Source organism: Diplotaxodon limnothrissa, linkage group LG16 (assembly GCF_057381915.1).
Source record: "Diplotaxodon limnothrissa isolate DT_005_m linkage group LG16, D_limnothrissa_male_GT1.1, whole genome shotgun sequence".
Classification (NCBI taxonomy): domain Eukaryota; kingdom Metazoa; phylum Chordata; class Actinopteri; order Cichliformes; family Cichlidae; genus Diplotaxodon; species Diplotaxodon limnothrissa.
In genome coordinates this window covers 19,101,951-19,115,547 of record NC_140611.1, presented here as the reverse complement: position 1 = coordinate 19,115,547, position 13,597 = coordinate 19,101,951, and the positions used below count along the sequence as shown (strand labels likewise).

General features: G+C 42.5%; 1 protein-coding gene across 1 annotated transcript; it reads left to right on the top strand.

Moving 5' to 3' along the window:
* The first annotated feature begins 219 nt into the window (after positions 1 to 219).
* On the top strand, positions 220 to 6,956 carry tmem182a (transmembrane protein 182a). The gene is made up of 5 exons (XM_085374058.1): positions 220 to 603; positions 2,339 to 2,465; positions 4,217 to 4,315; positions 4,401 to 4,538; positions 4,935 to 6,956. Exons 1-5 carry the CDS (start codon positions 445 to 447, stop codon positions 5,156 to 5,158), a joined length of 747 nt encoding a protein of 248 aa, XP_085230184.1. The 5' UTR covers positions 220 to 444; the 3' UTR covers positions 5,159 to 6,956.
* Positions 6,957 to 13,597: the final 6,641 nt, after the last annotated feature.

Genomic DNA, 13,597 nt, shown 5'->3' with positions numbered 1-13,597 from the left:
CTCTTCTGTCCTTTCGGTCTCACCCTGCCCTGACATTCCTGTGCAGAGACTGGGTGTCCAGTTGCCACCGGTTACTTTGGTGTTAATTCCTTCCCTTCATACTCTCCAAATGCTGCACACACTCTGCTCCATAGTAGAGTGAAGCAGCCGCTTAGAGCCAGAAACCAAAAATAGCACAGGGGTAGGGGGGTTCAGACCCCAGTGGAGGATCTAAAGGTGTCACATGGACAACTTTGTCGCCCCATAACACAGACAGAGAGACGGGAGTGGTGTTAAGGTCCAGCAGCCCAACAAAACCTAGCTGAACTTATCTCACTCGCTGGATATAACACATAACAAGAGGAGTGACTGGATCTGACTCAGCTTGTCACATGCACTAGTTGGAGGGGAAAGTCAGACTGAGTGTGGGCATCCTGTAACTAAGTGGCTGATCAGTCCTGGACCATGAAGCTTAGAGTGGCGTTGTTCTTCGCAGGGCTCTTTGGGGCGTTGGCAACTGTGTTCATCCTTCTCTCTTTTGGAACCGATTACTGGCTGCTGGTTTCAGAGAGCTGCCAGTTAAGGCCTAATGAATCTGCTGGCCCAGGTGGCGTGACCATAAAGGTGAGTTTTTGACCTTAGAAGAGAGTCCGGTATAGTTTATTTTAAGCTGAAGATCAGGTATGTGTTCATAGCTTTTACTGTTTACATGTGAAGTCTGTGGAACCAAAGAGAAAAGAGTTGTTCTTCCTTTAAGACAAGAAATAAATCCAGCAGATTGTTGTTTTGCACCATATTTAACCTCTTAAAGGTGAACTGTGTATTTCCAGTCTATACAGGTTAATGGTGGATCTTTAAATTCAAATTTGATCAGTTGTTTCAATAAGTCTTTCAGTAGTAGGATTGCAGGGTGGAAAGGCATCCCCGTAGGACCTACTTGTGTAATAAGACACTGTTTAATGTGGCGTGTGTGCAGCTATGTAGTGATTGAGTCACCGAGTGTAACATTTGGCCCCCTATGATTGAAATACAAATACCAGCAGTCTCAGTTAGTGTATTAAATATCACCGACTAACAGCATACTTAAGTTTTCAGGGTTGGCACTGTTGCTGGAATCAAGACATGATGGCAACACAATAAAACCAACATGTTTATATATACAGATATAGCTGCCCTGTATGTCAGCTATTTGGCCTTCTGGCAACTCCAACCTTTCAGCCTGGATCACTTTCCTTATTTTTGCAATCATTTGGCCACACACTTACTCTGCATGACATCCCTATGTCCTTGCTTTAGAGCCTGGTGAGTTGGATCAGTGAGTCATTATCTCACTCATTCATGGCATATCCAGCTTGATGTCATCCATGTTGAGGAGGTGGTTCGTGGTTATATTCGTATCCACTCTGGCGGTGAGCTGGTTCAGGGGGTAGAGTCCAGTGAGTTTTTCTCACTCGTTAGACTTGTTTGTGCGGTATCACACACCTTATTTTGTGTGACAGTTTGTGTCAGTGTGCTTGTGATAGCGTCTGATGCCTATAATTGTATTTTGACACCTCTGATTTATCATCACCTGCCTGTGGAAACTTAAAGCTTTGAGTGAGAACCATCTGCTTTCCTTTAAAAATTGCAGAAAAATAAAATGTTTCAAATGTTTTGTAAGGCTAATTTTAAAGCCTGGCTGGATACGGCTGATGTCATGAAGCCTGAAGCCTCAAGATTCTTCCCAGCTCCACTTTCATTTCCCTGAGAGCCATTCAGTGAGCATCAGTGAAGAGCTTGGTCTGTTGGCCTCTACACACATTTGGCACCAATTCAGTTTTATTTATATAACCCCAAATCACAATAACAGTCACCTTAAGCAGCTTCATATTGTACAGTAAAGACCCTAGACCCTAGAAGCCCAGCTAAGTGCGCTTGCTGGGCTTGACCCTTGATCCTTGACCCTAAATATATTAACCACTCTGTAACACTTTGGCAGCAGTCTGAGCACCTGCCTCACATAATTTTGACACATCTCTTATATACTTTAATCCATCAGCTAACAAAATGGCGTGCATACATATCTGTCCCATATTTGTAAAAACCAAATGGTAAAATGGATGATAGCTTTTCTACTCTTATTGAGCACTCAAAGCATATTTTATTACCCAGTCACACACATATTCATCAAGCACTTCTTTATTCCATGCCTAAACTCCATGGAGCGATTCAGGGTTTGGTATCTTGCCCAAGAATACTTTAATATGCAGGCCGGAGGAGCTGGGGATCAAACCACCGACCTTCTCACTGGCAGCCCTCCCACTCTACCTGCTGAGCCTCAGTCATCCACTCCGCACTTTATTGTTCTTCTCCATTTCAGCCTGGAGATGTGGTGCTGGAGGGCAAGGGCAGTAGTGATGTCACTCTATACCACGAGGGTTTTTTCTGGAGGTGTTCCTTTAAAGGCGACATGGAGGATGACGACCTGCTGAAGAGACTCTGGTTCAGTAAGTAAGACTTTATATTGCTTTATTTTGAATTTGATTAAAGTTCATGTCTAATGTGCTATATGCACTATTTGTAAAACCTTTTAACATCCAACAGTTTCCCTGTGACCAGTTTAGGGGTTTAGGGTTACAGTGACATCCACACACTTTTTTGTGGTGCGTTTTGCCTCTTTGGTACACAGAGATTTGATCTGAAAACTTCTTGCTTAATAAATTTCGGCCGCTCTTCCACTTTCTTCACTCCCAAAAATGAATTCATAGACAGAAATGTCCAGTAATTTAATGCCTTTGTTTATGTTGTTTTTGTTTTTCATATTTAGAATTATTTTGACCCCCAAAAAAGTCTGACCTTGTGAATGTGAACTGGGTAGTTGTGCGTAAAAATGACTAGAAATACGAGAGAGGAGATTTCAATTGTATTTCTATTGTTATTTTAAAATTATGAATAGGGCTAGTGAGCCTGTCACATCCATGACACCAAACAGAACCCTGGGCTTTAATTAGTCCTGCTGAGACAATCCTTTGCAGGTAAAAGGCAAAATGTAAAGACAATGTGAGCACAAAAAAGAAAAACCAAAAGCTTCAGGTAAAACAGAGAATACACTGGGGGAAAACACACACTGTAAATGGGGACCCCCCCCCTCCCAAAATGGTAACAATTCACATGACTAAATAAGCATTAAAAGAATAATAACCCAAGACATCGGCTCGAATGAAACCAACACAAGTGTTCAAAACACAAGAATCTGAACTTTAGAAATTAGACTAGGATACAGAAAAAGCATGAGCAGTTCCACGGATCATGACAGCAGAGTGAAAAAAATGAGGACACACAAACAAGAAAGATATTCTTGCATTTTTCTTCTGAAACTGATGCTTGTTTAAGTGCAGTAAATTGCTCCCCTCAGATGTTCTGCTGCCACCATCACATGACAGCTCTACGACCGCACAGTTTTTAACATGCTGCTGCTATGGCTGTTAATATTGTATGACAGCATAGCCGTAGAAGCCCTTTCATGTGACTGTTTTAAGGCCATGCCATGTGATGTTATTCGGTTGTTTTGTCAGGTGATTTTGTGTCATCTTTTTTTTTCCAATGGCGACTTTGAATGGTGAGCCATTGTCAGGAATAGCCTCCAGAAAGAAAAGGGCCTCGTGACGATCTGTGGAATTTCATATGTTGGGAGCAAAGAGCAAGAAAAGAGAGACAAAAGCACTTGCATTGTACTTTTGTAGCATAATTGCTGAAAAATATACATGTAATTAAATTAGATAAAGTCACAATTTTGGGCAAAAATTATTTTTTAATGTTGTTTTGTCTGTTTAGTTCCAGTGCTGAAGATTATGTGCAAAATCTGCAAATTAGAGCATTTTCCCAGAATTTACATGAAAATATTCAAAACAAATTCCAAAATGTAACTCTCTGTATTTTCTGCAATACACAGGATGCATTTGTATCTAATTGCTAAATAATTCAGTTAATTTGTTTATGCGGGTCTAGTGTGGCATTAGGTCAGGTATGCCACAAGCCATCCTCAGCTCAGCTTGATACATTTGTGTGAGTTGGCGAGTTACATAAAAAGCTTCAGCTACTTCAGCCTGCCTGCAGTTGCTGCTCTCACTGCAAGCCACTTTGCAACCCACCGCCAACTGCTCACTCTGGCTTTTCCATATATGCTCGTATAGACAAATAGAAATGATTTCTCTGCAGATGTAAATAAAAATCAGTATTTTTCTCTTTCTGTTTGTAGCCAATCAGCCTGACTCAAAAGTATGTATGCCTGCCTACCTCTTCCCATTCCCTGTGTCTCGTCAGACCCACAATGCCACAGAGTACGAGTCTTCCATAAGTAAGTATTTATTCACATCTGTGTTTTTTATGTAGTGATTTCATTGTTTAGTGTCACAGAGCTGATTAACATCCCTCTTGTTCAGCTTACAGAGGTTTCTGGAGCGTCTTTATGCTCATTGCTGTAGCAGCTGTGGTGATTGGCGGCTTCATCATCATCTGCGCTGCTCCGTTTGCCGGCCACCGCTTGTATAAAGCAGGGGGTGGCCTCTTTCTGATAGCTGGTAAGTAAAAACCAGGTGACACTGTGTTTGTTTGTTTTTTTACACTGCCAGCATTTAAAAAAAGAATTCTGACTAAAGCAATGACATGAAATGTACAACTCTTTTATTTTTTCCATGGTTAAATAAAGTTTAAATAAATAAATAAAATAAAACTAATCAAAGAGCTCTAGCTACAGGTGGATCTTCAGATGCAGATGTTTTTTTAAAAACAAATAATAGGCTAATGACATTGAGATTTAAAATGAAACCTGTACAATTCTGCTTCCCCACAAATGCAAACATAATTTACTATAGAACATGTACATGTCTCTCCCACAGACGGTTAGATTGTTGATCTTATTAATCTGATTTGAAGCACATGTTGTCAAATCTCACTACCCCTCTCCACACCTCTAGGTTTTTTCCTGCTGTGTGTGGTGGTGATGTACGTACTGTGGATGCAGGTGTTGGATGTGATAGACCTTTACATAGACCACCAGCGTGCTCTGTGTTCAGACTTCCGTCTGACCTTCAGCTACGGTCTCTCCTTCATGTTTGCCCCAATCGGCATCTTCTTCTGCCTCCTGGCCGGCCTTCTTTTCCTCCTCATCGGCCGAACCATCCAGATTCACTCCCAGTGACTTACCAGCAGTAGAAGAAGAGCCCGAATGTCGGGATTGTATGAGGGTTTTATACTTTTCTCAGTCTTTCTGTCGTGTAAAAGCTGGAATCGGTTTGGCAATTATGTGGCACATGCTTGAATATTTTCAGCTGTTGTTGAGCTCGTCATGCTCACTCAAACCTGAGTCATTTTCAGCTCAGCTAAGATAGCACGGAGACTGCGGAGGACCCAAAACATTTAAAATGAAAAATAAACAAGAAATTTAAAAAATGCACGAAAATGAATATTAAAAATAAAACGAGGCGCTAATTTCTGAAATGTGCCATAAATTAATATTTCTGCTGGTCTTCTATTTATTTACCCTTCTGTTAATTTGTCTGCTTTCATATTTAATATTTATTACTTATTTAATTTCTCTTGTATTTCTCATATCTATTAATAATGAATATAAAAGATTTTAAATGTATATATAAATTAATTTAATTATCCCCTAGTTTTTTCCCTGAAACTTCCCCCAAAATTCACATTTTCTTTATCAAAGAAAAAAATAAATACAGAAGCAAATGAAAATAGAAATATAATATAAATTGATCCGTGTTTATTTTGATGTAATTCTTAATGCATTTAATGGCACATTAATGCATTCATGACGACATTTAATTATGCTTTTATTTATTTTTTTCATTCTTGAAGTTTTGGTCCTCTGCTGTATGAAACATTCACAAGAACAATGATTATGCTGAAGTATCTGTGGAGCACAGCTTTATTAGAGTCTCGTGTGTCTGTGATATTTTGAGGTATTTTCTGAGTATTTTCATGAAATTCAGGCACCAGCAGTGATATGTTAGTATGGAAGAGTGCTGTTGGAAATATTAAAGGATTGTGTATGGGTTGAAAATGTAATTAAAAAATATAAAAGAGTTTGTAAAATTATCTACAAAAAGCTTCTAAGGTGGCATCGTGATCTGTGTGTATAGTAATGGGAATCAGTACTGGGAAATAACTTCTGCCAGCTCATTGCTTTAAAGGTTAAAGCTGGTAATTCTTGATATTTGTTATCCTCCATTAAACACATGTAAGCACCAAAACCATCAGTATTTTCTCAAACTGCTGTTCTCTGACTGTAACCTGACTGTGAGGACAAAAAAATAAGTTTAACTGATCCTTAATTATTCCAGTGATTTTAGTTTTTATTCAAATATGACTCGAAGAAGAAAAAAAGTTGAATTTTATTCTGTTCAGAGCTGAATATAAATACACTGGTGAGTATTTACACAAGCAGGTCAGCAGATGTGCATCAACTCAAATGAACCGTTCACGTCAGTGCAAAAGGTATCCCTAATTTCTGTGTTTTAAATAGTTTCTGGATAACAGTGGAGCTCATGGTATAGATTCATAAGCTACTGAGCCTCAGATTGTGGGTGAACATTTTTATTGTTGGTTTTGGTGCTTTTTGATCATCAGGTGATTGCAGGATCATATTAATGCATCTCATTGTGTTATCAGATATTTATTTGTCACTGTGTGTCAACATTTTCTTATTTGTCACCTAAAAGTGTGCATTTTTAGCTTTGACCACATTATTGGCTCGGCACAGGCAACAGTTTTATGTTAACGCTGTTCACAGTTCCCTTTCTTTTTGTGCTGTTCTGAGTGCGTTGCGAGATATAACGTCATGTCTGTCAAATATATGTACATATATATATTTTCTGTGATCTGCTTTTGCTGCCAATTAAAATCCTTTTACCATTGTTACAAAGCAATGTTGATTGTGCATTGTGTCAGATGCATGTAAATAAAACTAATAATAAAACAGTCCTTCTTTATAATAAAAGAAAAATGGGAGAAAAAAGGAAAGAATTTTAATTTGCAAAAACAATCAGTTTATTTCACGTGCATGAGGCGGCAGAAATTGTAAAAATGTGTAAAATAGGACCGATGTAGCGCAACTTACAGATTTGTGACACCAGTGGCATGAATAAGCTAGGGAACTAACAACAATAATCAAACAGGATTCACTGATTCTTTAAGCATCTCTTAAGCACTGCACTAAAACCATAAATATATGTATATATATATATATAAACTAAATGACCACAAGATGGCACTGCTGCCTCACTTGAATCACACACCAACCGCCACCTTGAGAGACAGAAATCCCATTTTGCTTATCTTGACTCTATGTGGAGTGTATGTGGCGTTATGCATTTAATCACAACTTCAGAGGCAGAATCTGTAGATGAAAGAATTCACACCTTGGCTGACAGACGGATGGTAATTTCACTCATGAATGGAGCATTTGATCAGGATCTGAATGGACTCCTGTGTTGATTCTCATGTGTCTGCATCAACTCTGCGCCTTTCGAGACTCATAATGTACTTATCATACATAGGGAAATGCATCTGCGCTTTGCCTCAGAATGCAGGAGAGAGTGACACAATGTAAGGCATTGATTATTTGCGAGACTGACTTGGGCTTCACAGAAGGCTCTAATGATGGAGTTTCACACTTCCAAATTCCTGAAATTTCAAATGACTATCCCCACACAGAGTCCATCAAATTTGGCTCAGATTTATGAGAAGCCGCACTGAGGGAAAGCCCCCCTGCAGGTCATGAAAGGAGGCCCAGCATTGGTGGGCAAATGCTAATAAATTATGAGATAAGATCACAGGATTTGTCCTGTTTGAGGTTGCAGCAGTCTTTTCAGCCAAGTCTCCCCTAAGAAAGACATTTCTTATCTGGTGGACTTCCTGGTTTAAATGAAATCCTAATAAGATTAAAAAAAAAAGAAACTTTAATCATTTCTCTATCCATATCCAGGAGAGAGTGTGTGACGAAGAGAGAGAGAGGGAGGTGTAATGCAGGTGTGGAGCAGGCTACCTCCAGCAGTAGCAGGGCCTTGCAGTCAGTAATGTCATCAGAGTGGGAGTCCCAGCTGAATTCAGCGCTGTTCTGCATGATTGCCCATGATAATTGTGTGTTGATAGGGAGCGCCGGAGATGGAGTATAATTTCCACCGAGAGATTCCTAAACAAATACCTGTGCTCAGCAGAGGGATGGAGTGCAGCAGGAGGTGAGGAGGAGAATAGTGGATGAGGGGAGATAGAGGATGAGAGGGTAACACTTTCAGAGAAGGGGGAGGAAGAGGAGGAGGAAGCAGTCACGCTGGAAAGGGTGGACAAAGTCCCTGGTTTTAAGCCAGGGCCAGAGAATACGCTTTAAACTTAAAAAAAGAATTAGACCCAAATCTGTGAATTCCTGACAGAACAGAACAGAAAAGCACAAAGAAAACATACAAACCTCTTTCAGACAGGCTTTAAAACATATAAACACTTTTTTTCTACTTTAAATATTAATCCGTGTGATAGTTTTTCCACCTCGTTAAAAATTTGTAAAATTGTATTACATCAACGCCGTATATAGTTTAACCCCTATGTCCTGACTATTATCAGCAAAATGTGAGTATAACTCGGTATAATTTACTTTCTCAGTGTACTCTGTGCACTGTAGGCAAGCTGCATATGGACGCAACTTTGATTGTATACTGGTTGAGTTTTTACACTCTTTCTAATGATCAGATACTATTTGTATGCATATACGTATGGGCAAATGTCTCAAAACTTTCAACACAATAACCCTGAAACTGTAAAACAAACCCACAAAAACATTACACACTTCTTACAAAGCGGTTTTTACGGAGTCTTGTAAAATATAGTTTTTGATTTATCATGTTATCTCATGAGACCTTTAATTTCTCCTAGATGCCTGGTATTAGTTGGACCTAATAGCTAAAACTGAAACTAAACATGATCTTTGAGTAATTTCTGCTTTAAAATGTGCCTTATATGGGGACGAGGATAAAAGAATACATATACCCGTTAAGAAATAAGGTCACTCTCAGGTGACGGTTTCCTCGTGGCTGCATGCAGCGGGGCTAGGGGAGGGTCTGTGCTGACGGACGTGGGTTACTGACCTGGTAGCCTGGCTGCCCCTGGGTGGGTCTGGGATGGGCGTGAGGTTCTGGGGGTGCTCTGTCTCTGGGCTGGGGCCCTGGCCGGGCCTCGGGGACTTGGGTCCTGGTTGGTGTGTTGCCGGGGTTGTGGGCGGGTGGGTGCATGGGGGCCCAGCCCTGGCGCAGGGTGCCGCCGGTGCGTCGAGCCACCTGGGGGGCTCTTCAACTGGTGAGGGAGGTTGTCACATCTTGCAGGAGCTTTCCTCTCTTCAGGAACTCTCTCTGCAGGAGGGGGAGATACAGGAGAGGTGGAGGAAGATCTCAGCCTGGGCGTCTATTGTCTTATGTAGTCTGGAAGATGAGTGGATGGTGGGGTAGGTGCAGTTTTCTCTGTGGTGGGGTTGGGTGGACTGTCCCGGGCTCTGTGGGGCCGGGCGGCCTGGCGGGTCGCGGAGTATGGGGGTGCCTACTGGGGTCAGCGGGGGAGCTGGCCCCAGGGAGGGGTCACTTGCCCCTCCCTTCCTTCCCTCCCCATCTCCAGCTGCCTCCCTCTTCCCGCTCCACCACAACCACCCACACATGCAGGGCCTTGGAGTAGGGGTATGTCACCAGGGTGCAGAGGAGGCTACCCCCCCCGTCCCCCCCGTCCCCTTATGGCTGCCTCCGCCTCAATTTTATCCCACAACTTAGACATTCACATTACCGGTACTCACACTCTCATTACACATACATATAGGATCTTGGGGGTGGGCACGCTACACGGATTCCAAAAGACCATCAGGGTGTACACCCCACCCCTGGCGTCGTTGTCCACCTCTCAATTTTAAATACACGTAGACATTGAGGGCTAGCAGGAGGGACTATGCGCTTACCTGCTGCTCTCTGGCAGGTAGCTCCATGCCCTCCTGGGTTTTAAATGCACCTTACAACACATGCATCAACACTACAGTGAGCGGGTGGAGGGAGGTTTGGAGTCTTCTCTCACCCCCGTTCTCTGCGGCCTGCTGGAGCAGGGGGGCTAGGAGGAGGAGTTGGCCGTCTGACTGCGGTCTGGAGTGTGGGGCCTCCCTGCTGCTGCGGAGTCGGGGCGGTCTGCCTCTCCGCATCGCAGGGAAAAGGGTAACACCACCTGGGTCTGGGTGCAGTTCCCCCCTCCAGGGGCAAGGGTACCTAGACCCGGTTCGTAGAGTACGCTTGGGGAGTGTGATCGTGTGTACAGCGTCTCTTTATGTTTGTCTCCACGTTGGTTGAATGTGGAGTAAGTGCATATGAGAGCATGAGGGTGGGAATGGATGTTTGTGTCTGTGTGTGCCTGTATGTCCAAGGTTTGGAGGCCTATCTCCCCCTACCACCACTTCCCCTGCCTGGGGCTCGCTCGGGCCACTTCGGAGGTGGGGTGCCCCCAGCCTCTCGGCCTGGGGCTCGGTCACTCAAAATCAAATCAAAATCAAATCACTTTTATTGTCACATCACATGTGCAGATACGTTGGTACAGTACATGTGAGTGAAATTCTTGTGTGCGAGCTTCACAAGCAACAGAGTTGTGCAAAATACAATAACATAAACAGGCAAAATATACGAATGGCTAAATCTGAAACTAATAAATATATGTACAATATATCAGAATCAGAATCAGAAAGGGGTTTATTGCCAAATGTTGAGCAGGTTTACAACATTAGGAAATTGCTGCGGTATATAATAGTATATGCAAAAAAAATAAGAATTTCTTTTGGATGTGTATACTAAATGTTTTTCTATGTGTGTGTGTGTGTGTGTGTGTACACATATTTTACAAATTAAATAGAGTCAACAATAAATAAAATATATAAAAATATACAGAGTTGAGACATGTGCAAAACAGTGGCATTACTGTACAGTATGGAGTGCATAATGTTAAAGTTCCAGTAGTGAAGCTGAGGTGTCTATGACGTGTTCAGCAGTCTGATGGCCTGGTGGAAGAAGCTGTCTCTCAGTCTGCTGGTACGGGACCGGATGCTGCAGAACCTCCTTCCTGATGGAAGCAGTCTGAACAGTTTATGGCTGGGGTGACTGGAGTCCTTGATGATCCTCCCCGCTTTCCTCAGGCAGCGCTTCCTGTAGATGTCTTGGAGGGAGGGAAGCTCACCTCCAATTATCCGTTCAGAGCACCGCACTACTCGCTGGAGAGCTTTGCGGTTGTAGGCGGTGCTGTTGCCATACCAGGTGGTGATGCATCCAGTGAGGATGCTCTCAATGGCACAGTGATAGAAGGTCCTGAGGATGCGGGGGCTCATGCCAAATCTTTTCAGTCTCCTGAGAAAGAAGAGGCGCTGCTGCGCCTTCTTCACTGTTTTGTTCATGTGTACTGACCACGTAAGATCCTCAGCCAGATGTACACCAAGGAACCGGAAGCTGCTCACTCTCTCCACAGCAGCGCCGTTGATGGTGATGGGGGCGTGTACTTCTCTGCACCTCCGGAAGTCCACTATCAACTCCTTTGTCTTTACGACGTTGAGGGTGAGATGGTTGTCTTGACACCAGTGGGTCAGGGCGCTGACCTCCTCCCTGTAGGCTGTCTCATCACCGTTGGTGATAAGACCCACCACTGTAGTGTCGTCCGCAAACTTCACAATGATGTTGGAGTTGTTAGTGGCTGTGCAGTCGTAGGTGTAGAGTGAGTACAGGAGAGGGCTCAGTACACACCCCTGTGGAGCACAGGCACAGCTGGCTGCCGGCGGAGCTCACGGGCGCGTCACTGCAACCCCCCCTGGCTTCTGCTCCGCGGCTGCTGATTGAGCCCTCATCTGGGACTCTCCTCAGCTCTTTCTGGGACAGTGGCGCGGCTGCCCCTCTGTTGGTCTTCCTTGGTTTCTTGTGTTCTGAGGGCCTCTGGATATCTGGAGTTTTGATCTCCTCCATACCTGCTTCATGCCCTGGAGGACGGGGCTGTGGCCCCCCCACACCCTCTAGCAGATCATTACATGAAGGAACCTTTTAAAAAAACAAGCGCGTCCATGCTCACAGGTGTACACCAGTGTTGGTCAAGTTACTTGAAAAAAGTAATCAGTAACTAATTACTGATTACTTCCCCAAAAAGTAATCCCGTTACTTTACTGATTACTTATTTTCAAAAGTAATTAATTACTTAGTTACTTAGTTACTTTTTAAAAACCCAATTTACAACCTGAATAGGTGATAAAGCGATAGATCTTTCAGCCCAATTCTACTTTTTCTACATAATCCATCATACAAAATGTAATCAAATGGAAAACTCTCTTTTTTTAACTTGTTTTATTAGTTTTAATCTTTTAACTTTATGCATCAAGCAAAAATTTAATTATATGCAACATTCTGACTTGAATAAATTAGTTTAACATTGAAACCTATTTTTTGCACATTCCAGCACATAAAATAAAATATTTTTTGTGTTTACACTCAGTCTTTCAAATAGATGCAAGTAAAACACAGCAGAAAATAAATAAAGTCAAAGACTCAGCGGTCCTGTTGCTCTATTTTCACCTGTAAAGCAGGACTGCGGTAGGCGGAGGTTTACCCTGGTGCAGGTGTGCCGCGGTCAGTTGTGAGTTTCCCATTATGTCGTAGCGCACTCGGTGCTTGCTTGGAAGTTTAGGGGTTTTTTTTCGCTGTAAAAAGAAGTTTTCTTCCCACGCATGATGGACGCTAATGTTTTTGTCACTTTTTATGGAATCAAACTCAAAGTAAGGTCAGTACTTCCACGCTTTAAACGCTGCACGCTCATACTCTCTCCCACAATTGATATGTGATCCATTGTTGATCTGCACACAGCTGTTGTCACTAACAGCGCACTCGCTTACGTCACTGTCGTGAGACATTCTCGCAAAAAATCACGGTTTTAGTAACGCAGTAACACAGCGTTCCTACGGGAAAGTAACGGTAATCTAATTACCGTTTTTGCAATAGTAATCCCTTACTTTACTCGTTACTTGAAAAAAGTAATCAGACAGTAACGCGTTACTGCCCATCTCTGGTGTACACACGGGTGATCACACCCACAAACTACACCCTTTTTGGCTCCTACCTCAAAGCACACTGTGTTCTGTTGATCTTATGTGCTGCACAATAATGTTTAATATTTAGTATTTACTGTCATATTCCCATATATCATTGTGATGTTGTTTATTCTATTACTCTTGTTCTCTTCTGCTTGTTTTCTTTTTTCTTTCTCAACAGGTGATCCAGGTGATCGATAGATGCATTTTTTTCTTTTTTTTCCTCTCTGCCCATTCTGTTGGTTTTTGTTTTTTGCCCTTCTCCCCCGTCCCTCTTCTCAGCTGTTTCTCTTTCCCTCTGTCTTTCTCCCCTTCTTTCCCCCAGTCAAGTCTGTCCCATATTCAGCAAGTGAAAATAAAATAAACAATAAAAGGTGAATCAAATGGACCATTACGGCAAGGCTGGGATGGTCAATTTGGTAAAGTAAATCCGTTGGGCATCTTTCTTTGCCTTTAGACAACAATTCTGATGGCAAAAGAGCCAAACGGGACAGG